The sequence below is a fragment of the Glycine soja genome, chromosome 5, assembly GCF_004193775.1.
Source record: "Glycine soja cultivar W05 chromosome 5, ASM419377v2, whole genome shotgun sequence".
Lineage (NCBI taxonomy): Eukaryota > Viridiplantae > Streptophyta > Magnoliopsida > Fabales > Fabaceae > Glycine > Glycine soja.
Window position 1 is genome coordinate 879,357 of NC_041006.1, and position 24,013 is coordinate 903,369.

At 31.1% G+C, this 24,013-nt stretch overlaps 3 protein-coding genes across 3 annotated transcripts; 1 reads left to right on the top strand and 2 right to left on the bottom strand.

Moving 5' to 3' along the window:
- Positions 1 to 2,661: 2,661 nt before the first annotated feature.
- LOC114411709 (GTP-binding nuclear protein Ran-1-like) lies at positions 2,662 to 5,083 on the bottom strand. The gene is made up of 8 exons (XM_028375369.1): positions 4,980 to 5,083; positions 4,796 to 4,865; positions 4,613 to 4,669; positions 4,355 to 4,472; positions 3,577 to 3,666; positions 3,298 to 3,477; positions 3,130 to 3,207; positions 2,662 to 3,011 (listed from the first exon to the last, which is right to left on the bottom strand). Exons 1-8 carry the CDS (start codon positions 4,980 to 4,982, stop codon positions 2,942 to 2,944), a joined length of 666 nt encoding a protein of 221 aa, XP_028231170.1. The 5' UTR covers positions 4,983 to 5,083; the 3' UTR covers positions 2,662 to 2,941.
- Positions 5,084 to 10,048: 4,965 nt separating this feature from the next.
- LOC114411710 lies at positions 10,049 to 12,483 on the top strand. The gene is made up of 4 exons (XM_028375370.1): positions 10,049 to 10,195; positions 10,265 to 10,347; positions 10,427 to 10,517; positions 12,061 to 12,483. Exons 1-4 carry the CDS (start codon positions 10,167 to 10,169, stop codon positions 12,089 to 12,091), a joined length of 234 nt encoding a protein of 77 aa, XP_028231171.1. The 5' UTR covers positions 10,049 to 10,166; the 3' UTR covers positions 12,092 to 12,483.
- A 1,954-nt stretch (positions 12,484 to 14,437) lies between these two features.
- Positions 14,438 to 15,124, bottom strand: LOC114411711. Its single transcript, XM_028375371.1, has one exon. It carries the CDS (start codon positions 15,036 to 15,038, stop codon positions 14,667 to 14,669), a length of 372 nt encoding a protein of 123 aa, XP_028231172.1. The 5' UTR covers positions 15,039 to 15,124; the 3' UTR covers positions 14,438 to 14,666.
- Between the last annotated feature and the right edge of the window lie 8,889 nt (positions 15,125 to 24,013).

Sequence of the window (24,013 nt, forward strand, 5' to 3'; positions counted from 1 at the left end):
ACGAACACATGCATGGAATTTATAAAGAAGGGTACACGTAGTCACATACATGAGCCCCGCATGCATCTCGCTCATTCTCTGGGCCTTGGTTACATTAATTGTTTTGAACATATCCATATCCATACTGATGAGTGATGACTTCTAATCAATTGTATATATTTTGATTTGAGGATTAGACTAAGACTGCAAAAAAAAATATTGAAAGGTAGCTAGCTGTAAGCAAGCGTATATTGCTATTTAATGGGTATGATAGAGAACAAAATCAGGAGACACAGAGAACAGGTGCATATGGAGAGCATTAACAGGTGAGGAAAGAGGGAAAAAGAAAAGGAAAGAATAGTCAGTTCACTAAAAGGGTGCAAGACAGCATGGGCCACATGGCAAATTAAAGTGAGCCCCGCTCAGGAATAGCAAGAGAAGAGAAAGATGACTAGTTCCAAAAAAAAAACAAAGGGAATGAGGAGCAACAGTATGGGGCCTGGCTGTGATATGAGATAACCACTAAATAGGCCCTATAGCCCAGAGCAACACCGACATTGAAAGCCACCCTTTCTGAGTCTGCCTTTTAAAGATGAAATTTTTCACATATGGGTCCTAGTTAAATAAGTTGTTAGTGGTAACCACTAACCAGCTCCTGAAAATTTGGACAGTGTACTGCTCGCTCTAGTCTAGTGGGCAATGGTCAAAATTCTCTATTATGATGGTGGGCTCCTACCACATACTGAAGTAATGGCAAAATGAGACTGTAGGTGTGGGTTAGAACCGACACTGAAAGGGACAAGACCTGTGGCAAATGGAGCTCAACAGCCTCAGCTTCGGACGCCATCAACATCCTTGGCCCATTAGGGCACGCCTACCTTGCACCAGGTAACCAAGTTATGGAGACATGGCAATTGGCAAGTTAGTGTGTGTGTTCATGAAACTACTACTGCATCATAATAATCATATAGTGACTTGTGTTGTGTGGTGCCATCGGTCATGTGGTAATTGGTGTTGCACTGTTCAGATTCACGTGACTATGATAAGGCACGTATTTATTGAGCATGTAAAAGGCTATATAGCATATGGTACACGGATGAATGGGATTTGCCACTTCAGCCCTGCTTTTCACCAAACAACCTAAAAAGGCTCATGACTAGTTAACTAAATAAGGGAAAACTGTTTGTTCTTCTAGCCTAATGGAGCGCATTCAAGTTAGGAACCCTTTTATGCTTCTATTCAAGGTTCAATGTATTCTGAGACTTGTAGCTTTTCATCCTAATGTACATGGACCAGGCCAACTGGCCAGCACCTAAAAATCAAGTCTTGCAATGCAACTCAGTCAGGACCGCAAGTATGGATCACTCATCAGTCACCACCAATACCACTACTACCATAAGCTACAAGTTACTACTATTAATTATTGCCTTCTAAGGGTTTAGAAGTTACCTTGAAAACACTTTTCAACAGAGAATAGAAGGTGTTGCCGTACCATATAAAAAATAAAAATAAAAAAGGGTTGATCCAGCAGATCAAAAGCTACCAATTGAAAAAAAAAACACATCATCAGCTTTTTTTCCCCCTTCACCAACCAAACCAAGTGAAAGATCCTACAAGTGGAATGTTTTGAATTACATGCTGCAACGGTTAGATGCCTGTTGCTTTCATGTGAGACATAATAAACTGTTCACTGCGCTGTTTGGCTTAGACTACAGAGATCTTTTTTTCTTAATTTTTTTTTTACATGTAACCAACATAGTAATGCTAAACAATCTAAGCATCAACTCATAAGAAATGTCCCACAAACATTGATAATAAACAATGTGCTTAACATCAGAACTGCAAACTGTGTGCAAGGATAAATTATTAGATAAGATAGGAGGACCACCATTTGTCTATGGTTTCAATCCATATCTATGTGACACATATTCAAAATTTTCAATTTATGAAGAAAAAATAGTAACATTTAATTATGTATCATATAAAGAATAATAGAAACTACTATAGTGATACAAGACCACCTAATAATTTCTTGTGCGCAAGAGTAAAGGAATCATAATCGTCTCTTACCTATTCGAACAACAGAAAAATTAAAAGTTTTCTTTGTTTTACTATGTTGTGCTCAAATCAAACATGCCATTAAGTTTCTTCAAATTTAATTGCGATTTATTTGTAGGTCTATAACCATGATTCCATGAATAACTTATCAACCCATTTAAAGAATAATTTGTGATGCAAAACTTGCTTCTTCAGTGTTGTACAGATACAGATATCATAATAGGCTAATTACAGTTACTGTGTAAGATATGTATGACATTGAATTAATCACACTGGACTAATGGAACATCTCACAGGATCTTAATAATATGCGTGGAAAAAGAATGGCACGGGTAAATCATTGATTATCCTATGTTGTTGTTCTTATGATCTTGACTTCAGTTGTGTCACCAACGAGGTGCTTGGCAGAAGCTACATACTGGTAGTAGTATAATACAATATGTATTAATATTATTGTCGCAAGAAATTTGTCGTGAAAACCGGCGATTATGCTTTAATAGGGATGAAAATCATTGCTCGGTAAGAAGTGGATTCATTTACCCATGTCCATTTAACATTTAATTGTAGACTAAATAAGTGAAACGGTATAATTGATGAGGTCCATTTCATCCACGGGACATGTGGTAAAAATTAGCAAGGGGAATCTATATTCAGTATGACACCACTCCAAAGTTTAATAACAAAAGAAGTCAATTGATTACTTAATCCCATGGCATAACTGCAGGAACAAAACTATGAAATACTGCTTATGGATGTGCTTAACATATCCCTACCCACCCCTTACTTCTGCTTTCTATTCTCCCGCCAAGATTATACAATGCATCAAAAGCAGATGAAAAAACATTCTTTTTTATCAGGAAAATTCTGGAAAGCCTAAAAGTTTATTCAAATGTTGCCTAAAAGTTTATTCAAATAAATCATCTTCGTCATCAGGAAGAGGCTGAGCAGCCGCTCTACATATCTCTTCTTCATTCCTGTAAAGCACATAAATAACACACATAAGGTTGAATCAACCACAGAAAAATTTTAAAAAGTGAGGAAGAACACCCTAATGTGGCTAAAAGCACATAAATAACAAATAATAGTCCTTACAATTGTTGTGTAGCTATATCAATGACTACGTCCGGGGGAGCAAGAGCAGGCATTTCCACAAAATGAAGGCCCTGATCCCTGGAATCACAAGACCAATAATTTCGGGACATTGGCATATGAACAATTAACAAATAAAATAAACAAAGAACAAAGCATTCTGTTACGTACCCTGCAAGTTTCTTGGCAAGGTATAGAAAGGGTTTTTCGAAATTGTAGTTACTCTTTGCAGATATCTCATAGTACTGCAGATTCTTTTTCCTGTGAAATGTAACCTGCTTTGCTTTAACCTGTCTATTCTTCACATCAACCTTGTTTCCGCAGAGAACAATGGGAATGTTCTCACACACCCTATGATCAACAAGAGTCACATACTTAGCACGGAAATACATTGCAATTTGCAAGAAAACGCCAAAAATAATTTTAAAAAATAAAAGATAATCAACTCACCGACAGAGATCTCTGTGCCATGTAGCAACGTTCCTGTATGTCATGCGAGCTGTTACATCAAACATAATGATAGCACAGTGTCCATGAATACTGCAAACAATTCACAGGTTTTCATTAGGACAACATAACAATCTTCCAATAATTTAAGGTAGGAATTTTCTTTTAGCCATGAAGCCAAATAACCAGGAATCTATTGGACAAAGTAAGAACATATGTACTCAATTCACAGAAGACAAGGTATGCAAAATGAAAAAACACAATTCGGGGGCAGGGTATGTACACTCAAATCACAGAAGATAAATACAATTATACAAACATAAGCTACCATCCCATGAGAGTTGACATAAACCAGTAACACAATTTTGTGCTAGTCCATTTTCTTCTATTCATGATTGATGTTAAAGACCTACGTCATCTTCATGCGTACAGTATATGAGGTTACAATATATACTTTCTACATGCGTCACACCTAGAATCGAAAAGAAGGAAATTATGCATAACAAAACTGTATACTAAAGCACGATAAACTTCACTAAACAGAACAGCAGGAATCAATAGCAATACTAATAGTACTAGGTGGTTAAAAATATACGATAAGTGGATCACGTATTAATGTTATGATACATACAAGAACATGGTTGAACAACTGCTAGAAATGCAATTTATATACAATTAAAACGAATTGAAATTTGTTAGAAATATGAATAAATCACGATTAGATGAATTAAACAAGCACATCCAGCCGTAGACTAATTGTATAAAGTTTATTTAGACTTACTAGTAACCATCTCTAAGACCACCGAATTTTTCTTGGCCAGCAGTGTCCCAGCAGTAAAAGCGAATTCTTCCACAATTGGTATGGAAGTCTAGTGGATGAACCTCCACACCAATGGTTGCTACATGTAAAATAAATAAATAAACTTTAGTAAATGAAATGTTAGGCATAGTAAAAATTAAGCCAAGAGGAAGAGGGTAGGGATGTTTATGCTGGAAAGGAAGATAGTAAATAAAAGTTTAGGTGTTAAGGAAATATTACGTTCATATTTCTTCTCAAACTCTCCCGTTATGTGTCTCTTGACAAAAGTGGTTTTCCCTGTGGCACCAACTCATGTAGATGTAGTTAGCAATAAGTTTCATTCAAAAGCATAAGTTAAATAGAAAAATAAAGCGTGTGTGTGTTGGATAATAGAGTGAGTTGAGAGGGGAACATAATATTTACCAGTTCCTCCGTCGCCTACGATGACAAGCTTGAAACTGGGATAGTCAACCGTATGTTGCTGTGGCAAAGCCTATATATATAATATAGGAGATGGAGAAAAGTAAGAAGGTAATTAAACATAGAAAGTGCAAAGGAAAACGAAGCATGCAAACTCCATAATCCATATAGAGAGAGGCTTACGTACCATATGAGTAACGTTAAATTAAGTGTGAGGATGGAGGGGGAGGTTGGTGCTTATAAAGTTTGCTATTGGAGGGGTGTGGACTTAAAATTCACGCACAATTAAACATTGGCTTTAATCTCAAGCTACCATTATTGCATATTTGCATTAAAGAAGCAACTCGCGGCTTAAGATTAACGCGCTCCTTCACCTTTCAAACTCTCATATACTTATTTTATTGTCATCCTTACGTTCAAATCCAAATCGAATATCAAACTTTATGATTAAAACATATATATTGTAAAAATATATATGAGGAAAGATGATTTAGTTATATCTTATTACCGATAATTATATATGAGGTAATATTTTGATCATTATGGAATATGATCTTATCTTTGAGAATTACCAGATATGATCTAATCTTATTTTCTTATAACAAAAATCATATCTTATTTTTTAAAAACCATGGGTATATGATCTAGTTAAATATATCTCTGAAATTACACATATATTAAATCATGTCCATATAATTTTATAAAATTCTTTTGAAAAAAATTTAATATATGGGTTGATACACTCCATTAATGAGCGTGAATTTAGATGATTATTCTAATTTTTATATATAAAGGATTTTAATATTTTTAAAATTTATGTTCAATTTTTATATAAGAAAATGTCATCGTATTATGATTTATGTTTAATTATAATTTATCTAAATTTCATTATCCTTGATCTCATAAATACCTTTTAGGTGGTTTCTTATGTTATTCAATTGTTTTTACTTAATTATTATACAAGTCAAATTTTCTTAATGTACGTGTAGAATGTCTACAAGACCTTCCTCAGAAAATTACTAGCTCCATCGAAAATTCCTCTACGATGATCTAGTTAAAGAGACCAAAATTCAAGCATCTTAATAATTAAGATCCACATTCCATTGGAATAAAATAATCCAAAATACTCACATGATAATAATTTTTTTTACAAAGACATGCTTGTGGCATTTCATTAATAATCAACTAAACAATTCATGAAGAGTGATGAAAAATATGAAGATTAGATAAAGAGATGATGTCACTCTAGCGAAAGTATGATTGTCTTGCCTTCTCATAAAACCCATATGATAGGTATAATTACTTGCAAACATTTGTTGGCACTATATGATGATAACCCCTAGTTCTGAAATATCTGGAGCTCTCTTGATGATCTTGTTATATACCCATCTGCAAACTTCAAAGGCTCAAAACCAACAAACCCCAAGCCGATCTCCTTCTGTGACAGGGAGACATGGATATCTCCATTCGATTTTGGCAATGATGAAGTTCCCTGAAGCATCACGAAAACAAAGATCAACCCCAGTACAGTTTGATTCACTACAAAAAGAGGCATCTCCAGAACAACATTGTTGTTCGGGTTTGCTGCTGCACATCTAGAACCTTCATGAGATTGAAAGAGAATTGAGGCCGGGAACTTCTCAACTTGATCAGTGACATCATCTACTTTCCTCCTCAGGTTGATTATGTTCCAGCAACCAGCATTCACGGGACAAGTTGCAAAAATGTGGCATTATTAACGGTATCATTATTCCAACATAAAAAAATACATTCTTTAATATGTGTTTATCCTTAATAAATATCTAAATTTTTTTATTTATTTTCTATTAAAATTTTATTTTGGATTGAATTTCTTATAAAATAATACTTTTATTTTTTGTCATTGATATTTTATTTTAATCCCATAAATTAATGAATTTTTTGTTTATTACCTGATTAATTTTTTTTATTTGTTATCAGTTAGAACTAAAAATAAATTTACTAATTTATTAAGAAATAAATACAAAATTAATTATTTTATTAGGAACTAAAAAAATTATTATTTTATTAAAAACTCAATACTAAATAAAAAAATTATTAAAAAACAAAAAATATTTATTCATCCCCCTCTTTTTTTAACATAAAGATTGTTACATGTTTTATATTGACCATTGAATTTTATTATAAATAATCAAGATTAAAATAAATAAATAATGTGAAATATTTTTTAAAAAAATCATATAACTTATTTTAAGTGGTTAAAAAATATTAAATATTAATCATCCATGTATAATAGATCTAAATTTATTCCTTTTATTTTCATATATCTAATATGTACTAATTTTCATTGAAATAAAAACATCTTTTATTCATTCTTTAATTTATAAGAATGCATAATTAAAGTCATTATAACAATTAATAAGTATAATTTTTATGATCTAAGCATTCAAATTACTAACACGAGTATATATCTTGATTCAAATTATTAATTCATAACAATAATATATATATTCTAATTCAAATTTATAACAAATGTCACACAATAAATTCATTAAAAAAATTAACTTCATAATATATAATTAACAGGTTAATTATTGAACTCGATATTATATTAAGTAATCAATTTTGATTTTTTGTATATTTCTTCATTTGTCTAATAAGTTTCATTCTTTAGGCATATATCATTCATTGCTTTTTAATTTATCCTTTTTTTTCCTAAAGTTTTAATATCTTTTACCATTTTGGTCTTATGCACATTTTTTCACACATAAAACAAGCTTTTATGATTTGTTCATCACGTGTCTAATATTATTATTGATTTTAACTTTCACCCTTTGTTTCTGGTAAAAAAAAAAAAAAGAAGAGATCAATTTTGGACATAAAAAAAAAAAGGTAAGAAAGTCTTCCTTCCACACCAATTTTAGACAGAAAGAAAGGAGGCAAGAAAATTTCTTCTTCTCACTCTCATATAAGTTATACCATGTTCATAATTTTATTTTTGAATTATATACTACAAGATAAAGAAAAATCTAATTTAATTTGTAAAGCGACCTACATGAAAGTGGAGGGGCAAATGCAATTGACCACTTCCATCTCTAAGAACAACCAAACATTCTGGGTCAATTCACCATCTTTTCTATGTTTAGTCTGATTTAACTAGCCTTCTATTTTGACCATTTCCCCTTCTCTGCATATTTTTTTTTGAAATATTAATAAATATTTTTTGAAATATTTTCTATCACAAAAAAATAACTATTTTTAGCATGCATCTTTAGCAATTCATGATTTAAATATGAATTTTTTAAGTACTTTAATACTATTATAATTTATATTAATCCTTAATTTAAATCTTTATTATACATATAGTTGGAAACAAGCATTACATGTCTCAACTACAAATTTCTTCTATTTTTTAGTTTTAAATTAAATAAAAATAATAATAATTAAAAGATGTAAATAACTATCAGATTGGGGAATTATTATTTTTAATAATTGTTTGATTAAAAAGGTGATTTTTAGAATTAGTTAGAGAATAAAATAATCTAAAGAAAAAAGTACATTAAATAGGAATAATTTTATTTGTCTTCGATTTAATTTCAAATTAATTAGATGATCCTTTGGGAGTTGCTAGGTGCGCCTAACAATAATGCTGGTGCACCCAACACTTAAGAGTAAAAGTCAAAAAATATCCCAGCAAGCTTAACGTGGATTAACTTGATCCGCAAAAAACTTTTTTAAATTTAAAAAGTTTAAATTAGGTTATAATTAATGAAAAATGGTTTTTAATAAGGGCTTAGAGTTATTTTTGAAGCTTTTAGCCTGAAGTATGATATTGTATAATGGTTGTTTAAGTTATTGTTTTGAAATTTGGTTTTGAGGTTTTTTGATTTGTATTAATGTATGAAAGTATAATGTTTGTTTAAGATATTTTGTTTGGTGTGAATTTATATTTTGAAGGTTTCAATGGTTTATTACTTTATTTATATCATGTATGATAGTGAATATGCAATTGAAAATAGGAACACAAACTAATGGTTGTAACTTTACTTTGAACACAAACTATTAAGTTTTGCTCAAAGTTTCTCCTACTTATGTGTTTGAAACCCTTAAATTTAGTGACTCATTAGAATCCCAAAAGGATGCTAAAAAAATTAGAACCCTGTAATCCTTTTTAAGGACTATCTAGAGCATTCCTACTTCCCTTGTTTGAACTTAAAAAATGGACATTGGATTCAATGCAAGAGAGCCCAATGAGTTCTCAAAAGTGTACATGTACACATACCCCAACATACGAAGAGGTTGTTTCCAGCTTTTAAACCCATGTCCTACAAGGCATAAGGAAGCAACCTTACAATTGCATTGCACCAAGGCTTAACTCTCTTGTTTGAACTCGAAATCCTCCAATTTTCCAAAACTTGTCACCCTATTAAAATCTTCACTCTTGTAATTTTTCTTTTCTTATCAATATCAGTAAAAAGCATTAACTAGTTAGCAAGTGCTTCACATCTTTCTCAGTGACATGATACCTTCTACCTCTTTGTTCTCAAAAACTTTAGGACCCAGGCATATCATTAAATTTCCACGGGCAAGTTTGGCTTGAATCAATTTAAAAAACAAAAATCATGATTTCAAAAGCTCTATGTGTGTCTGGAATTGGATTACTTTATTTTTCCTTCAAAACAGCCTATAATCAAAATCCTAATTGAGAAATTAAAAAAAAAAACAATTCCCCCCCCCCCCCCAAAAAAAAATCCAAAGCAGGCATGCACTCTCATTGAAATTTTGCTTTGAATACCAAAAAGCTTAATTTGAACGATATTTTGTATATTTTAAGTTATTTTGATTAATAATATTAGTGTTAACGTTTACATGTTATTTTTCAATTATGTTTAAATTACTTGATCCAAAATTTATTCCAAATTCATTCGAAATTCATCAAAATATTATGAATAGAAGTAAGTAAATTAGAAATGTTATATTATTATTGCCTTAGTAAATTAGAAATGTCATTTAAAATTTAAAACATATCTACATTATTTATTACTAATTAATTACTTTAATGATAATCCATTTTTTAAATTTTAAAAAAATTAAGTCTCCTACGGATCAAGTTGATCCGTATAAGACTCGCGGATCAAGTTAATCCGTAAAAGATAAGTCTTTTATGGATCAACTTGAACCGCAAAAGAATAAAATGCAAGGATATTTATGGAATTTTCAAAAGATGCTGGGTGCACCAGCAATAAATAGATGCACCTAGCAACAGCCCTATTCTTTTAGTCGATGATCGGAGGGATTAAAAAAAAAACCTATTCTCCTGATATGGTCTACTCTTGTGGGTGGTGGGTAGGAACAATTCCCAGTGTTCTCAGATTGGAATCCCATTGACTCTACCATGGCCACGCCCTCTGATCCTTCCAACCAGTAAGTTCCTCCCTTCCCCTTTCTTTACCCTATTAATTGTTATTCTCAACTTCGTCCCCTTCTCCACAGAGAAGCTGTTGTAAGAAGGAGAAACAACGGACCCCCTATTAAGTTCCTCCTTCCTCTCATATATGCCCCTGTTCTCCCTCTAAGTATGTGCCTTTCAAATACTCCATTTCTTCTCTTTTTTTATTTATTATTATTGGCTTATTTCAATTTTATTTTTTTCAGTTCGTCTATCGCTGCGGCATAAACCCGTCTTGAGAGATCGCTTGTTTACTGCTGTGTTGGCTGGGGCCTTTGCTCATGGCTTCTATTTGGTGTATCCTTTTCTTGTTGCGTTTGCTTTTATTACTTTTACTTTTACCAGATCCCTCGTGATTTCCGTCTCACTTAATCACTTAATTTTGCGTCATTGCATGCTTGAAAATCTCAATACGATATTTGTAGTTTGGTGTGTAGGATTGCAAAATAGGGTTGCATATGCTAGTATTTTTAGATGATGCATTTTGGGCTTTAACTGTGTCTGTTTTTTTATTTATTATTATTATTAACTGAAGTTGTTATATCTTCTCTGAGGCTCTGGAGATTGTACTCGTTGAGTCATTGTGATTAATGGTTTAGGGTGTGTTTGGATAAACAATTTGAGTGTTTTTATTCAGTAAGTTTTTATCTCATAAGAGCTTATGTCAGAAATTTTACAGAAAAGCTTGTTTGGATTACTCTTTATAAAGAGGCTTATCAAAATGATATTATTATTAGATGTTATAGTAGTCGTAAAAGCGTGTTTGGATACCATAGAGAATCGATTCTATCCACAAAAATCACAGTGGATAATTGAAAAATCAGAAGCAATAAAGAGTAGCTTCACTACAACCATGAACAAAAAAATGATTATGGACCACCGCACCACATATCCTAACACACACTAAGTCATTTTCATAAAACCAAATAAACTCTGTAAAATCTCTTCTAAGCACTCCTGTTGTGTCTTATAAGACTAATTAGCTTTTAGCTTTATACCATTGGTTTGTGGGAGTGAGAAGACAGGGAAAGGGGAAATGACCTGATAGGGCTCCTTCATATTATTTGGTCATAGTGTCAACACTTGACACCAAACGTAAAGGTGCCTTATCCATAAATTTTTGGGAGACTTGGCTTTTGGGGTGTTAGGAATTTTTCTAATGTTCGATCCATGCTATTGAATGAAGCACTATCTAAGATTAGATTTGGTTGGAAAGGAGGCACGGGATCAGGAGTTAGGACCAATGACTTTCCTTGACTTAACAAAATCATTTTGATAAGTTGACTAGATGCAACTGAAGATGATTGATTTTAATTGAGTGTGAGGACAATTGCTTCCAACATCAATTAATCTTCATTTTGATTTTAATCTCATGGTTAGAGGTAGTAGTAGAAAGTTTAAGATCAGTTTGAGTGTTTAGGATTTTGATTATTAGGGCTGCCAACTAGCTTATTTGTATTGTAAGGGCATACCCAATGAAAGGCAAATAGTATGCTAGTTTTTCATTTTTACTTTAAAATTCAGGATCAATTTATGAATGTAAAATTTTGTTATTAGAACCACAAAAAGTAATCCCTAATAAATAGCAATATATTTCGGTGGAAAGCTTTTTGTTCTCCACTTACATGTCTTACCAAAATCCTAAGCTATAATTCCTTTCTCAATTCTGTTAGTAGTACTATTGAATTGTTTATTAATTATACTAATTGTCAGTTAACCTAAAATGTAAGGTACTATAATAGAATTTTGGCCTCGTAGTTGTTCAAATTCGAGAATCCTACGAGGACCATCCTCTGTTGATTTTTATATTTTCTTGATTTTCCCTAACGGCTATACCCAGAACAGATCTGTATGATATTGAGAGCAAGTGATTAAGCAGAGCATGTTTCAGACATTTCATCGGCATCATTTACATCACAACCTCAGGTCTTCAATAAATTTCTTCGACCACTATTTACAGCTAAACATTCTGGTAATGCCTTAAATAGCATTGGTCGATTTTCAAGATGTAAGAATATTTTTTTCAATTATATTGACAGATTATTATGTTATGTACGCCTTATAGTTGCATCTTGTATTGCGGATTTTGCTTTCTCTAGAATAACTATGGAATTCGGAGGCTGTTCTTTGATCTTTTTTTTCTCTCTTGATATCAATGCTATTTCTTGTCAGCTTGATGTTGATTTCTGTAATAATTAGATGGTCTAAGTGGATTCAGAGGATCAATATGCATGTCCTTTATCGCCATGGATAATCTTGTTCATATTTTATTTGTAGTTGGATCTGATGTATACCTTCAATGGGGGGAAAATGCTTGATTAGATGTCTTGTGTCTTCATTTTACATGATGCCGGATTAGATTAGATGATATTCGGATTTAAATGTGGTTTGTGTTTCATTTACGTGGCTTCACATCTGTCTTTAGCAGTGCATTGCTCATTTCACAAACCACGGTATACTAGTGTCTAGTATGACTATAGATCACTTGATGTTTCAGTCAAGTTGGTTGACTGCCCAGTTATGCCCCCTCCATTTTCAATGAAATATAATGACTTGCAAGAATAGCTGTCCTACGAGGAAATAAGCATATTAACACAACTTAAGATATTTCCGTGCATAACCAGTTTTTTCATAAGTTTTGGTTTTAATGGCTATGGCACTATCAGTTTTAAAAACTTTTATACTGGCAACCAATTATAAATTATTATTGTTGTAATTTTTGAAATAATTATTATAAAAGTCAATAAATTTATCTTATATGATAACTTGTGATTAGATAAGAGTGTAAAATTACATAAAGGAAACATGATTTCGTTGATCAAATACACAATGAAATTACACTTTGGTTGTGTTTTTTGCATTCTCCTTTTACGCACTAGAATCATGTTTAATGAAAAAGGATTTTTTTAGGAAAAAAATTTATAGCACACGTGGGTAGTGGAAAAGGCAAATTTGGTAGTGAGAATAGTTGCTCCTTAATTATTTTGCCCCTCCTAAACTTCTCTAACCGAAACATAACATAAAGTGGTTGCTGCGTTGCTGGGTCTTGTCTTCCATTTTTTATTTCTTTAATTAGTCTTTTTGGGCCTATGAAGTATTTGTGCTTTCGACTCTTCGACCACTTGCTACGGCCCACAAAGTTTGTCAGCAGAAGCAGCCCCGAAAGTTTTGGGAGTTGATATTGACCCAAAATTGTTATAATGTCAGTGCCTTGCTAGGGTCCAATAGCAATGGAACTGAAGCCAATAGCAACTCTTACAGTTTTTCTGAAAAAAAAAAAACGATTTATCTCTAGTATGCGTCCTATATGTAGTTTTTGTCCCACTTTGGTCCGCGATTTTTCTATCGTCTTGTTATGATTCTAATACACATTAACATCGTGAAATTTTGCTCGTCTATGGTTTTCATCATTTGTTTTTTGTTTTTTCTCTTTTGCATTCAACGATTTTGCTTGGCAACTGCATGCAAAATGGTAAGCTGAATATCACAAGATAAATACCCCCGCCCCCCTAAATGTGAGTTGAAAATACCCCCAGCCCCCAAAAAAATGACATAAAATTTTCAAAATATTGGCCTGCAACTGTAACGTTACAGCGTTGTTTATCATTGTAGCCAAAAACAATAATAATGTAAGTTTTCTACGAATACTTTTTTCTTTTTATTATTGGGTGGCTAACGGTACAAAACTAAAAGAACTCGAGGAACCCAGGTTCGATGGTGGGTAAACTAGATTGAGTTTGTGACCTATAGAACGAACACATTGTGGACTCAATTTTGGTCATACAAATGTAAGTTAACAAAGCAATTGCAAATATTCTTTTAAGATTCGTAGCGCAATTTGCAGCTACGAGACAAGATTAATTTGTTTTTATGCAGCATCAACATGACAATATTCTTAGACACCCAGAGGCAGAGCCTCTGCATATTCCCCATCGGATCCTTAAGGCAACATTTTAGTCAATTTTTAAAAATATCTGTAATTAATTATGTTCTCAAAGATTCCACGCGTATCAGATACTGTAATTTGTACGTGCGCCTTCACGCACACCGTTGCGGCCAAGTAAGCAATTAATTATTTATTTATCAGCAATTAACGCTCCTTCACCCAATTATTGTCTGCGTCAGATGGGACCCACCAATGACAATTAACGAATAGATAATGCTGCTGATGCATCACACTACGGAAAGGGAAAAGCAAATCAATCGAACAATTCAAATTGAATTCGAAACAACAAAATCATCGTTCATCAATCGTCAATTATATTTATATTTTTACTCCTAAATCCTTCTTACATACACCATGATTGATTGTATCATCAATTGATAACCTAAATTATTCTAAATGCTAATCTATTATACATCAACGGTTACATTTGAAACCCTAAAAATTTGGCTACAAACAATCCGCAAAGTACAACAAAGAAGGAATAGTTAACTATTCAAGTGCTACAGATCGGAGCGAGACTTGAAGTCTGAGGCCAGTCGAGAAGCGATCGCGGAGTGATACATGGTGTCGTGAAAAGACTCGCTGGTCATCATCCGGAGCTGCTTCGCCTTCTCCTCCGTGAAGCCGCCGGCGAAGCGCGGTCTCGGCGCTTTCGACTCCGTCTCCGCCGTAACCGGTTCCGGCTTTGCCGGTTGAAGACTCGATGCTTTGTTGTTGGAGTCAATGTAGTCCGGCTCGGAGGACCAGCCGAACAGCGGGGTCCACCAGTTGGCGGAGGAGGCTCTCCGGCGATCGGGATCGGCCCTTCGGCGGCCCGAGGTGGCGCACGCTTGGATTCCGGCGACTCGGATGGGGATCGAAGTCGCAGCCATTTTTGAGAATTTTATCTTTCTTTCGTTTTTCTGTCTGGGAACGGTTTGAGTAACGGTTAGGGGTACAAGATGGTAAAGGCAGAGTTTTTTTTTTATAGCGTGTGGGAAGAAGAAAAGGATAAGATCGAACACGTGGCGCTGTGAGATCGAAAGGAAGGTGGCCGGTGGGGTTGTTTCCTTACACGCTTTTTTAATTACTTTTTCTACGATAATGACTTTGCGTGTGATTACCCAACGGAATTATGACAATAAGACGAGAACCTCACTCCACTTGGCAACAATTATTCTTAGTATCTAAATTGTTATTCACACTATTAGTTCTAATAATTTTATCATTTTACTCTCTTTCTTTTTCTTACATTCCCAACCTTTCTCCCTTCCTCTTTCATAACAAATCCAATTTTTTTCCCTTCCTTTCTCACTTCTCCAACTCTACTCTTCTCTCTCATCTCCTTATGCAGTTGGGAGGTATGCTTCCATTGTGTATTTGCATGAGGGAAGTGTATTTCTATTGTGCATTTTGAAATATGAGCAAAAACACACATGTGGATAGTACTATTAGCAAAAACAGGAGTGTCAATATTCCTCTGTCTGTCCTTTTTATCAAAGGAGGATGGTTCAACGAAGAAGATTGAATTGCTTGCAATTGCGAATTTGCGATGCTATCACGCTAGTCTATTCAAACGTACACATGTCTCAACTTGGAATGCAAATTGACAATTTTTGACTAGATGGCGAGAACCTATTGTTGCCTGCATAAGGAATAATTAAGGAATATTCCTCAAACCACTGCGTGTGAGGAAGCTGATTAGTGATTTCCTTTCTTTCTAAATGGCACGTGCAACCTTATCTTTGAACCCCAACCCAAACCATTTTGTCTTCAGTTGAAACTTGAAAACACTGCCAATATTGTCTTCAACACGTAACCATCCCATATATGACTATGGTTGCATCATTGCATGATGCCAATCTCGTGTCAGGAAATTGGAACACATCAAACTCCCCAGTCCTTAGACTTTCATTTGTATGTTAGGCCCCTATGTTAATAATCTTCTTTAATTCTAGAGCAGGAAGAACTCTCCAATGAACAAAAGAAAAAATTAACAAAAACTAAAAGTGAATAAGATAAAATTCAGATATTTCATTCATTCCCCTAATAGGTAAGGATGAGTATATTTATATAGTCCTAAATGATATTAATCAATGGATAATAATTATTCAATTGTCAATATCATATTATTCTTAAACAAGTAAATAAAATTATAGTTATAAAATACATATTTAACTCCATCCTATATAGTTATTGGACCATTTAATTTTGTCCCTAGAACCCATCCTATCATCTTATTTGTGTTGATATCTGATATTTCCATTTAATCAAAATAGGCCATCATGTTCTTATGCAAAAGCTTGCGTCTCCCTCTCCCATGAAGCTCTAGCTATTTTCTAAAACTAAAAGCTAGCTAGCTACCCTTGTTAGGACCACTGTGTTGCTGGACTAGGTTCCAAACTAATTACGCACACTTTTTCCATTTTTAATATTAATAATAATTGTGCTCAACGGGTTATTGCTATTGGCAGTAGCATAGTGTCTTTGGATACCTTCAAAATTATAGTAGTTATCCTGAAACCCCGTAAATTATAACAACTGTGTGTTATTTCACATTCACTTGGGGAATTGAAATTGACTTTCGTTCACCTAAACACGTACACTAATCTTGATGAAAGTTGAAATCGCTATTACTTCCAAAGAGGCTTTTCTTTGCAGTAGTAAAATTCCCACAAGTCGCAACCACACATGATGTTGCGGGAACATGTCTCAGCCTCCACAACCATAAGATACGTAGTTAATTATTTTTTTCATTTTAGAAAAAGTCAATAATATGCAACATAAAATAAATCAGGACCATGAAGTTCCAAACTATGTAATATTAATCCTTCCATACCCTATTTAGGACGAAATATTTTGGGCTAACTAGACAGACAATCGGTTTCGGTTGAAATGTTTTCTCTTCTATTCTATTAACTTTAAAAATAAAAATAAAAAACGAAGTTAAATGCACACACCAAAGCATATAATTTACGATGCCGCCATTTTGCAACAATTGAGTAGATAATTTGATTTGTTTTTTCTACTAGTAATTTTTTAAGATTCTCTTGCATAGTTTAAACAACAATTGGAAATTTGATTGTAACTAATGAAAACTGCTGAATAAAATTAAATTGGCGGTTTTATCTTTAATTTTCGTAGAATTGTTTCACATATCGTCAAATTTCAACTCTGTTTGTGGAAAGTTACAAATCTTATTCTTAAATATACAGTTTTACTGCTGAAAACTACTGTAAATAAAAATATCTATTCAACGCCGCCGTTCATGCTTTTGGACTGTTAGCCCATTGAATAATGAGACTTCTTTTGTTTTTCTTAGTCCAATTTTCAACCCAACGTAAGGCCTCATTCAATTGCAAAGTTTTAAATTCAACCCAAGCCTTTTACGTCTTTTAGGCAAGGCGTACCACGGGACCAGCTTTAATTTGTGCTTTGCCTTTCATCCTCCTTTTCTTAAAGAAAATAATTTCATTTTTCTTTAGAATATTTTTAGCCTTAATTAGTATAAATCATTATAGCATTTTATTTTAATTTTTAACAAAAGTCCAAATACATACATAAGCATGGACGGATTGAGGAGTGTATCAAAGGTGTACTGCATGGCGCTTGTGGGTAGTTGGCACCAACCAACCGACTACCACTCCCAACACAATATCTTAGTGGACATGTTTGGTTCCCTCTATCAAATAAGAGCATCTCCAATCTAGTAGTATTTTAGTTTTTTTAAGGTAGAATTCTATTTTTTGCCTTTAAAGGGTTATAATTGTGTAATTTTAATATTTTTATTTTCAATAACATCAATTATGTCTATTCTTTTCATTGATAATTAGGTTTCTGGGTCAATGTGTCGCCAATTTTCTAATGAATTTTACTTATGTGATTATTAAAGTTATATATGTTACATTTATTCAGTTGGTGTATGTTTTAAGATAATGTTTTGTGAGAGGCAAAAATTTATATCTTTGTTTTTAATGTCCGTTTGAAGGGTCCTAAATACAAAAACAAACACACACTAACATGATAATCATATGTTGAAGTAGCGATTGTCATGATATAGTAGTGACGTATTGCTTCAAATAGAGTTTAAAAATTGAGAAAATAATGTGGTTAATTAGAAATGAGTTGATATTGGCATAGTTGTCTAATGTGAATACTAATATGGCACTCACAAACTGACATAACAACACTAATGTAAACTACTAATGTAGTGCTGCAAAATAGAATTGAATTTTTTTTTTATAAAAAAAACATGTTTAAGTCAAATTTGAACTCCTTATCCTATATGCTTTAACATTATGAGTAAGAATAACTATTACACTTTGTTTTATTTTTTAAAGGCAAAGTTGTATTATATATATGATTGTAACAAAAGTTACATGCACAAGGTGTACATATACAAAAGATCTAACAATCTAAGTTAGATGTATTTCAAAAAGTCAATAAAAAAAAACCTCAATTTTCCTTCTCCCAGCACAAAAGTCTACTTATATAAGAAGGTTTTCACATACAAGAAGTCAAGCACACAACTAGTACAGTTTGTTATTTCACTTGTTTGGTATATGTATGAATAATGTATTATATATAACATAAATGTGTGAGAGATCGATACACATATATTTATTACGGCTAAATAAATAATAAAATATTAAAAAATTAAAAAATGATAACTTATACAATTTTCATATTACTTATCTTAATTATAACTTAATTGCTCTGTATTAAATATTTTTTTCTTTTATAAAATTGCGTGGTTTTAATTTTTTTGCGATACTTTAGTAAGTGAACTAACATATTGCTATTAGTGTAATAATTTTTATTGAAATACAAAAAAAGGTTATTATAATTTTTAAGATATTATTAAAAAAGGATACTTCAATTTTAATTACACTATTGAAATACAAATCAAATTTTAAGATATTATTAAAATATTTTTATTTTACAAATTGATTTTAATTATTTGAAAAATTAAAAATCAATATATTATTAAAAGGTTATTTTAATTTTTAGTGAAATATTTAAAAAAATATTACATCAATAATACGTAGGAATATTTTATTTCACTGACTAATGTACAATTTTTTTTATAAAGAAACCATTATTTAATATAGAATGACTAAGTTATAATTAAGATATATAGTATTAGAATGTATAAATTATTTTTTTTTTTAGTTTCGCAACATTACATTTTAATTTAATAGTAGTAAATATATGTGATTTTTTTATCCTCACATTTAAGTATATATACATATCATATAGGTTAAGTTTCTTAGTTATTTTTATGCATGTTGTTAAAGCACGGGATAATGGATTCAAACCCCATTTTACTAGTGTGGGAAAAATATTTGTGTATATTTATTAGTTTAAGGGATAAAAAATATTTTTTTTCTAAAATTTTGAGTTTTATGTAAATGAAAAATAGGTGTTAAGAAAAGAATTATTCACTTAAATAAGTTTACTTAGGCAATTTAAATCAATTAAAGTATAATATTACTTCAAAAATACTAGGAGCTTAAGAAATAAATATTTTTTCATGCGAATAAAATAATCAATGGTTTATAAATAAGATTCACTTACATGCACCTAGACATATGACAACTTACCCAAAACAGATTTTATTTATAAATTAAAAATAAGGCTACTGAATAGTAGTATAACATTATTAACACGAATTAGTGAGTGGAACGGAACAGTAACACCACTTGATGCAGGCAGATTTTCGTAAAGGGCCTTTCGAAACGGGTTTTAGTTATTTGTTCGTAATGGTAGTCATAGCTGAAATTGCATTTCACATGCAAAAATGAGACAATGGATCCCATTACTTTCGTGACTGAATCTTTGCCAAGGATGTCCCATTATAAATATATCTTTTCTTTTATAAAAAGTGTTCATTCACTCCTTATAAAGGTAGAAGAATACGACCTATTATGCGACATACAATAACGATATATTTATACAAAACTTTTATCCTAAGCACACGCAATGAAGCCGTAAACAGTCAAGTAAAATCCAATCCACCAAATCATTTGATCTATGGACAGCATGAGCAGCATCAGCATGGTTGTGATAACTAAAATAATTTTAGGATTTAGATTTTTAAAATTATCTTTAATTTAAGAAATTTTTAATTTTAAAATTTTAAAATATAATAATTAAGCACTAATTAATTTGAAAAAAATAATAAAAATATTAATTAATAACAAGATGATATAATTTGATTGGTTAAAAAACTAACAATAGCAAAATTCCTAAAAGTATTGGGAGTACCGTAGAAACTCTAGGAGTATTTTGTAAATATTCGGGGATTTTATTTCAATTTATAAAAATATTAAATGACATTTATAATTTATTTATTTATTCATAATAAATTTTGGATTTATTAAAATAAATAATTTTCATCTTAATTTAATGAATTTCATTGATGAATTTATAACATAAATTTTTGAATGATAATAATTTATTGAATAAATACTTAACTAATTATGCCTTAAATACGGAGAGAAAAAATGCCTTAAATATTATTGAAAAGGGTTGTGTTATGTTCAATTACAAATTATAAATTTATTGATTTTTATAAATTTATCTTAAAAATTATAAAATGATGATTTATAATTAAATAATAGTATAAAATTATTTGATATATTTTCAACATTTTCATGGAGTTTTCCTTGTAACTTTTGTTTATACGTGCATCAATCTAAACTTAAATCAAAACAAGAATCAAACAACCACTTTGCTTTCTTCTTTCCTTATTTTCCAATATTGAAATCCAATGGCAATTTATATGCAAATCATCTCAATAGTTGCATAGAAATTTGATCTCTTCCTAAAACAAGTAGATGGAGAAAGTCGTCTATTTACAATAGGAAATTATATCTGTATAATTTAAAATATATATTTAATAAGAAGAAAAGAAAAAAGATGACACCTAAAAATATATTTGTACAAAAATTTGTTTATATAAATTTATCAATGTGATAAAAAAATAACAAATAAAATTATAAAATCTAATATTACATTTATAAAAAAATATATATCTCGCTACAATATATATGTTGATTCCTTTAAGTATAAATAGGATATATAGCAATTGTTTAAGTATAAATGGATTGTTTTGTATTTTTTTTAAATATATTAAAAATACAAATCATGTATAGCATTCGTTAAGATTTAAAATTCAGCATTTCTATGTTCTCCTTATCCTTTTAGATTTTGGCATTTACTCCAATTTCCCTTCATTTAGTTTTGGACACGTGATCTGAAGCAAGACTTTTCTTGCTCTAGAATATTATTAAAAGTGTGTGAGATTGTAACATTTCACATAATTAAAACGATACACGCAGAATTCTATATTACATATCAAGAAAATATCTTTCTTTGGAAGCATTTCAAAATATCTATTTCTTGGAAATAAATCCTTTCGTGTTGAATAATGCCGTGCAGATTCACGCACACACAAGTTGTACATGAACAGCAAATAAAAATGGGGCTTATGAATTTAGATTTGAATAGTATATATATATAATAAAACATAAGTTTAACAAAATGAATTGATCATTTAAATAGTTGAAATTAAATGATTTTGTAAATGACGACTCAAATAATTTATATTTGAACATTAGAATAGCTGAGACTCAGTGTAGATAGTATGTTTGGATCTACTGCTAAGTAGGTGAGGAACAAGTGGGTCAATGGAGCTTGAGAATTAAGCATGTGTTTTCGTAACACAAGGCGCATCTCATGCCTTTATGATTGATTAACCCTTCACATCATTTTCTTTCTTAAGAGTCGCCATTATTTTGCTTCCGCTTGTAGGTTTTACCTAATGGCCGCAGTACTTCTTGTGTCTGATTTATATAATAATTTTAATTTTTTTCTTCACTACTTTCACCAATTTTAACCAAATTTTGATAGAGTCAATCTTAATTTTAATTAAATTTTTTTATATTTTGATTGTTTTTAAAATCATGATAAAATTATTTATAATGTATAAAAACCATGATAATATTCAAATAAATAAGAACAATTTCAACATTTACCAAAATCAATTTTATAATAATTAATTATATAAAATTAATTTCATTTGAAATTAATTTTTTCTTACTGTCAATTCAGACTCACACTAATTATGTTCAAACATAATCGATTTTGAAAATAAAGTAAAAAATTTATCTGTGTGGTGAGTATAAAACGAGCAGAGGTGATACATTTTTTTTTCTTTTCTATTTACCTTCTCTTTCATTCATTTTTCTCTATCTCATGCGTAACAAACAGAACATTAAAAATTACTTATGATTTTTTCCTGTACCTAATGACTGCACTATGGTAGCTAATTTCTATAGGCTTTTGTTTTTCTCCTCCTAATTACAGTCCAAGATTGGCAAAAAAGTGCCTAGTCCAGTTCACATGCAGTTTTCATGTTAAAGTAATCATTAGTGCATCTCACATGGTCTTGTTAGTTACAGTTAACTCTCTGAATTTGTTAAATACAGTTTGTCCAAATAATTCCTTCAATAATGCTAGTTTTGCTGCCAATGCGCAGTTAGTTTTGAACTTTTGTTTCCTGGTTTAAATTCAAGATTCGCTGGACAAGTTATATATATATATATATATATATATATATATATATATATATATATATATATATATATATATATATATATATATATATATATATATATATTAATTAATCATTTTACATAAATTTTACTCTTATTTTTTGATATCTTTACTAATGTAAGTGAAAATGGAAATATTAATGAAAATATAATTTTATTTTTTAAAGTTAAATATTCGATAACTTGATCTATTAATATTATTATAAGAATTTAATTAAAATGTAGTCACAATATAAATATATTTTATAATATCATTCGAGCAGAGGTTATTATGTATAATAGAATTATTGATTTTGGTTTTTGTAATAATTACTTAATCAATAAAAAAATATTTACATTAACATTATATCAAATTAAGCTCTTTTTTATAGAAAAAATCAGAAAGAGATGACACTCCAGTCTCCATATATAGTCTACAACAGAAAAAATTTTCCAAACTGAAAAAGAAATTATAGAAATATTTGCATTTATTTCACCTTACACAGATGCAAGATGCTGTATTACTATAATGAATCAACAAACCCCTTAAATAAATTGTTTTAAAAACAGTCAAGTAATAAGTAAGCAAAACTTTATTTGATTCGTTACTTACTACTCACTTCTCTGTTAGGTCACCCCTCTAGGACTAGAATCCTGACTTGTACAGCAAAGGTGCATTTATCCCATGGGCAATAAAACGCAGGCATCATTCTCCCTTTGCATTGGGGTCCCAAATGTCATTTTCCTTCCACACGACTGAATATTCATCATTTTATACGTTATTATTATCTGGTTTCATATTCAGATTCCAACCCCACCTCAAGTGGTTCCAAGAAATTCTCAGCGACGGTCTTCGTTTTTTAGGAAATGGTTTCTCTCGATTTCTTTTATTTCATAAGCTTTTAAGATAATAATAAAAAAATTAAAATAATACACACTTCGTGAAAAATGACATTTATATTATCTCAAAAGTTTAATAATGAAAGAAACGGAGAGAGAAAAGAAAATAAAGAGAATCCAAATTCCGTTTTTTGGGGAGTAAAAATAGATATATAGTACCACTTTATTCCACAGAAAAGAAAGCAGAAAGAAAAAAGAACACGGCACAAACGAAAGAACGAGAAACAACCAGGATTTATAATCTATTGTCATGGGAAGATTCATGAATTCTTTGGTAGCTATTCAAATTGGGAGCTTTGTCTTGTCTTAGTAGTAAAAAATTAAAAATAAAAAACCTTCATGAGCACAACTACTTTCAACGAAATGAGTCA

Excerpts from the sequence above, each read along its gene's own strand:
- LOC114411709 (XM_028375369.1), bottom strand. Across the intron at positions 4,473-4,612 it reads GTTTGAGAAGAAATATGAAC|CAACCATTGGTGTGGAGGTT; the intron begins GTAATATTTCCT and ends TTTTACATGTAG. Across the intron at positions 3,478-3,576 it reads TGGCACAGAGATCTCTGTCG|GGTGTGTGAGAACATTCCCA; the intron begins GTGAGTTGATTA and ends TGTTGATCATAG.
- LOC114411710 (XM_028375370.1), top strand. The coding sequence starts at position 10,167 with ATGGCCACGCCCTCTGATCCTTCCAACCA. Across the intron at positions 10,196-10,264 it reads CCCTCTGATCCTTCCAACCA|AGAAGCTGTTGTAAGAAGGA; the intron begins GTAAGTTCCTCC and ends CCTTCTCCACAG. Across the intron at positions 10,518-12,060 it reads GCTCATGGCTTCTATTTGGT|AACAGATCTGTATGATATTG; the intron begins GTATCCTTTTCT and ends GGCTATACCCAG.
- LOC114411711 (XM_028375371.1), bottom strand. The coding sequence starts at position 15,038 with ATGGCTGCGACTTCGATCCCCATCCGAGTCGCCGGAATCCAAGCGTGC.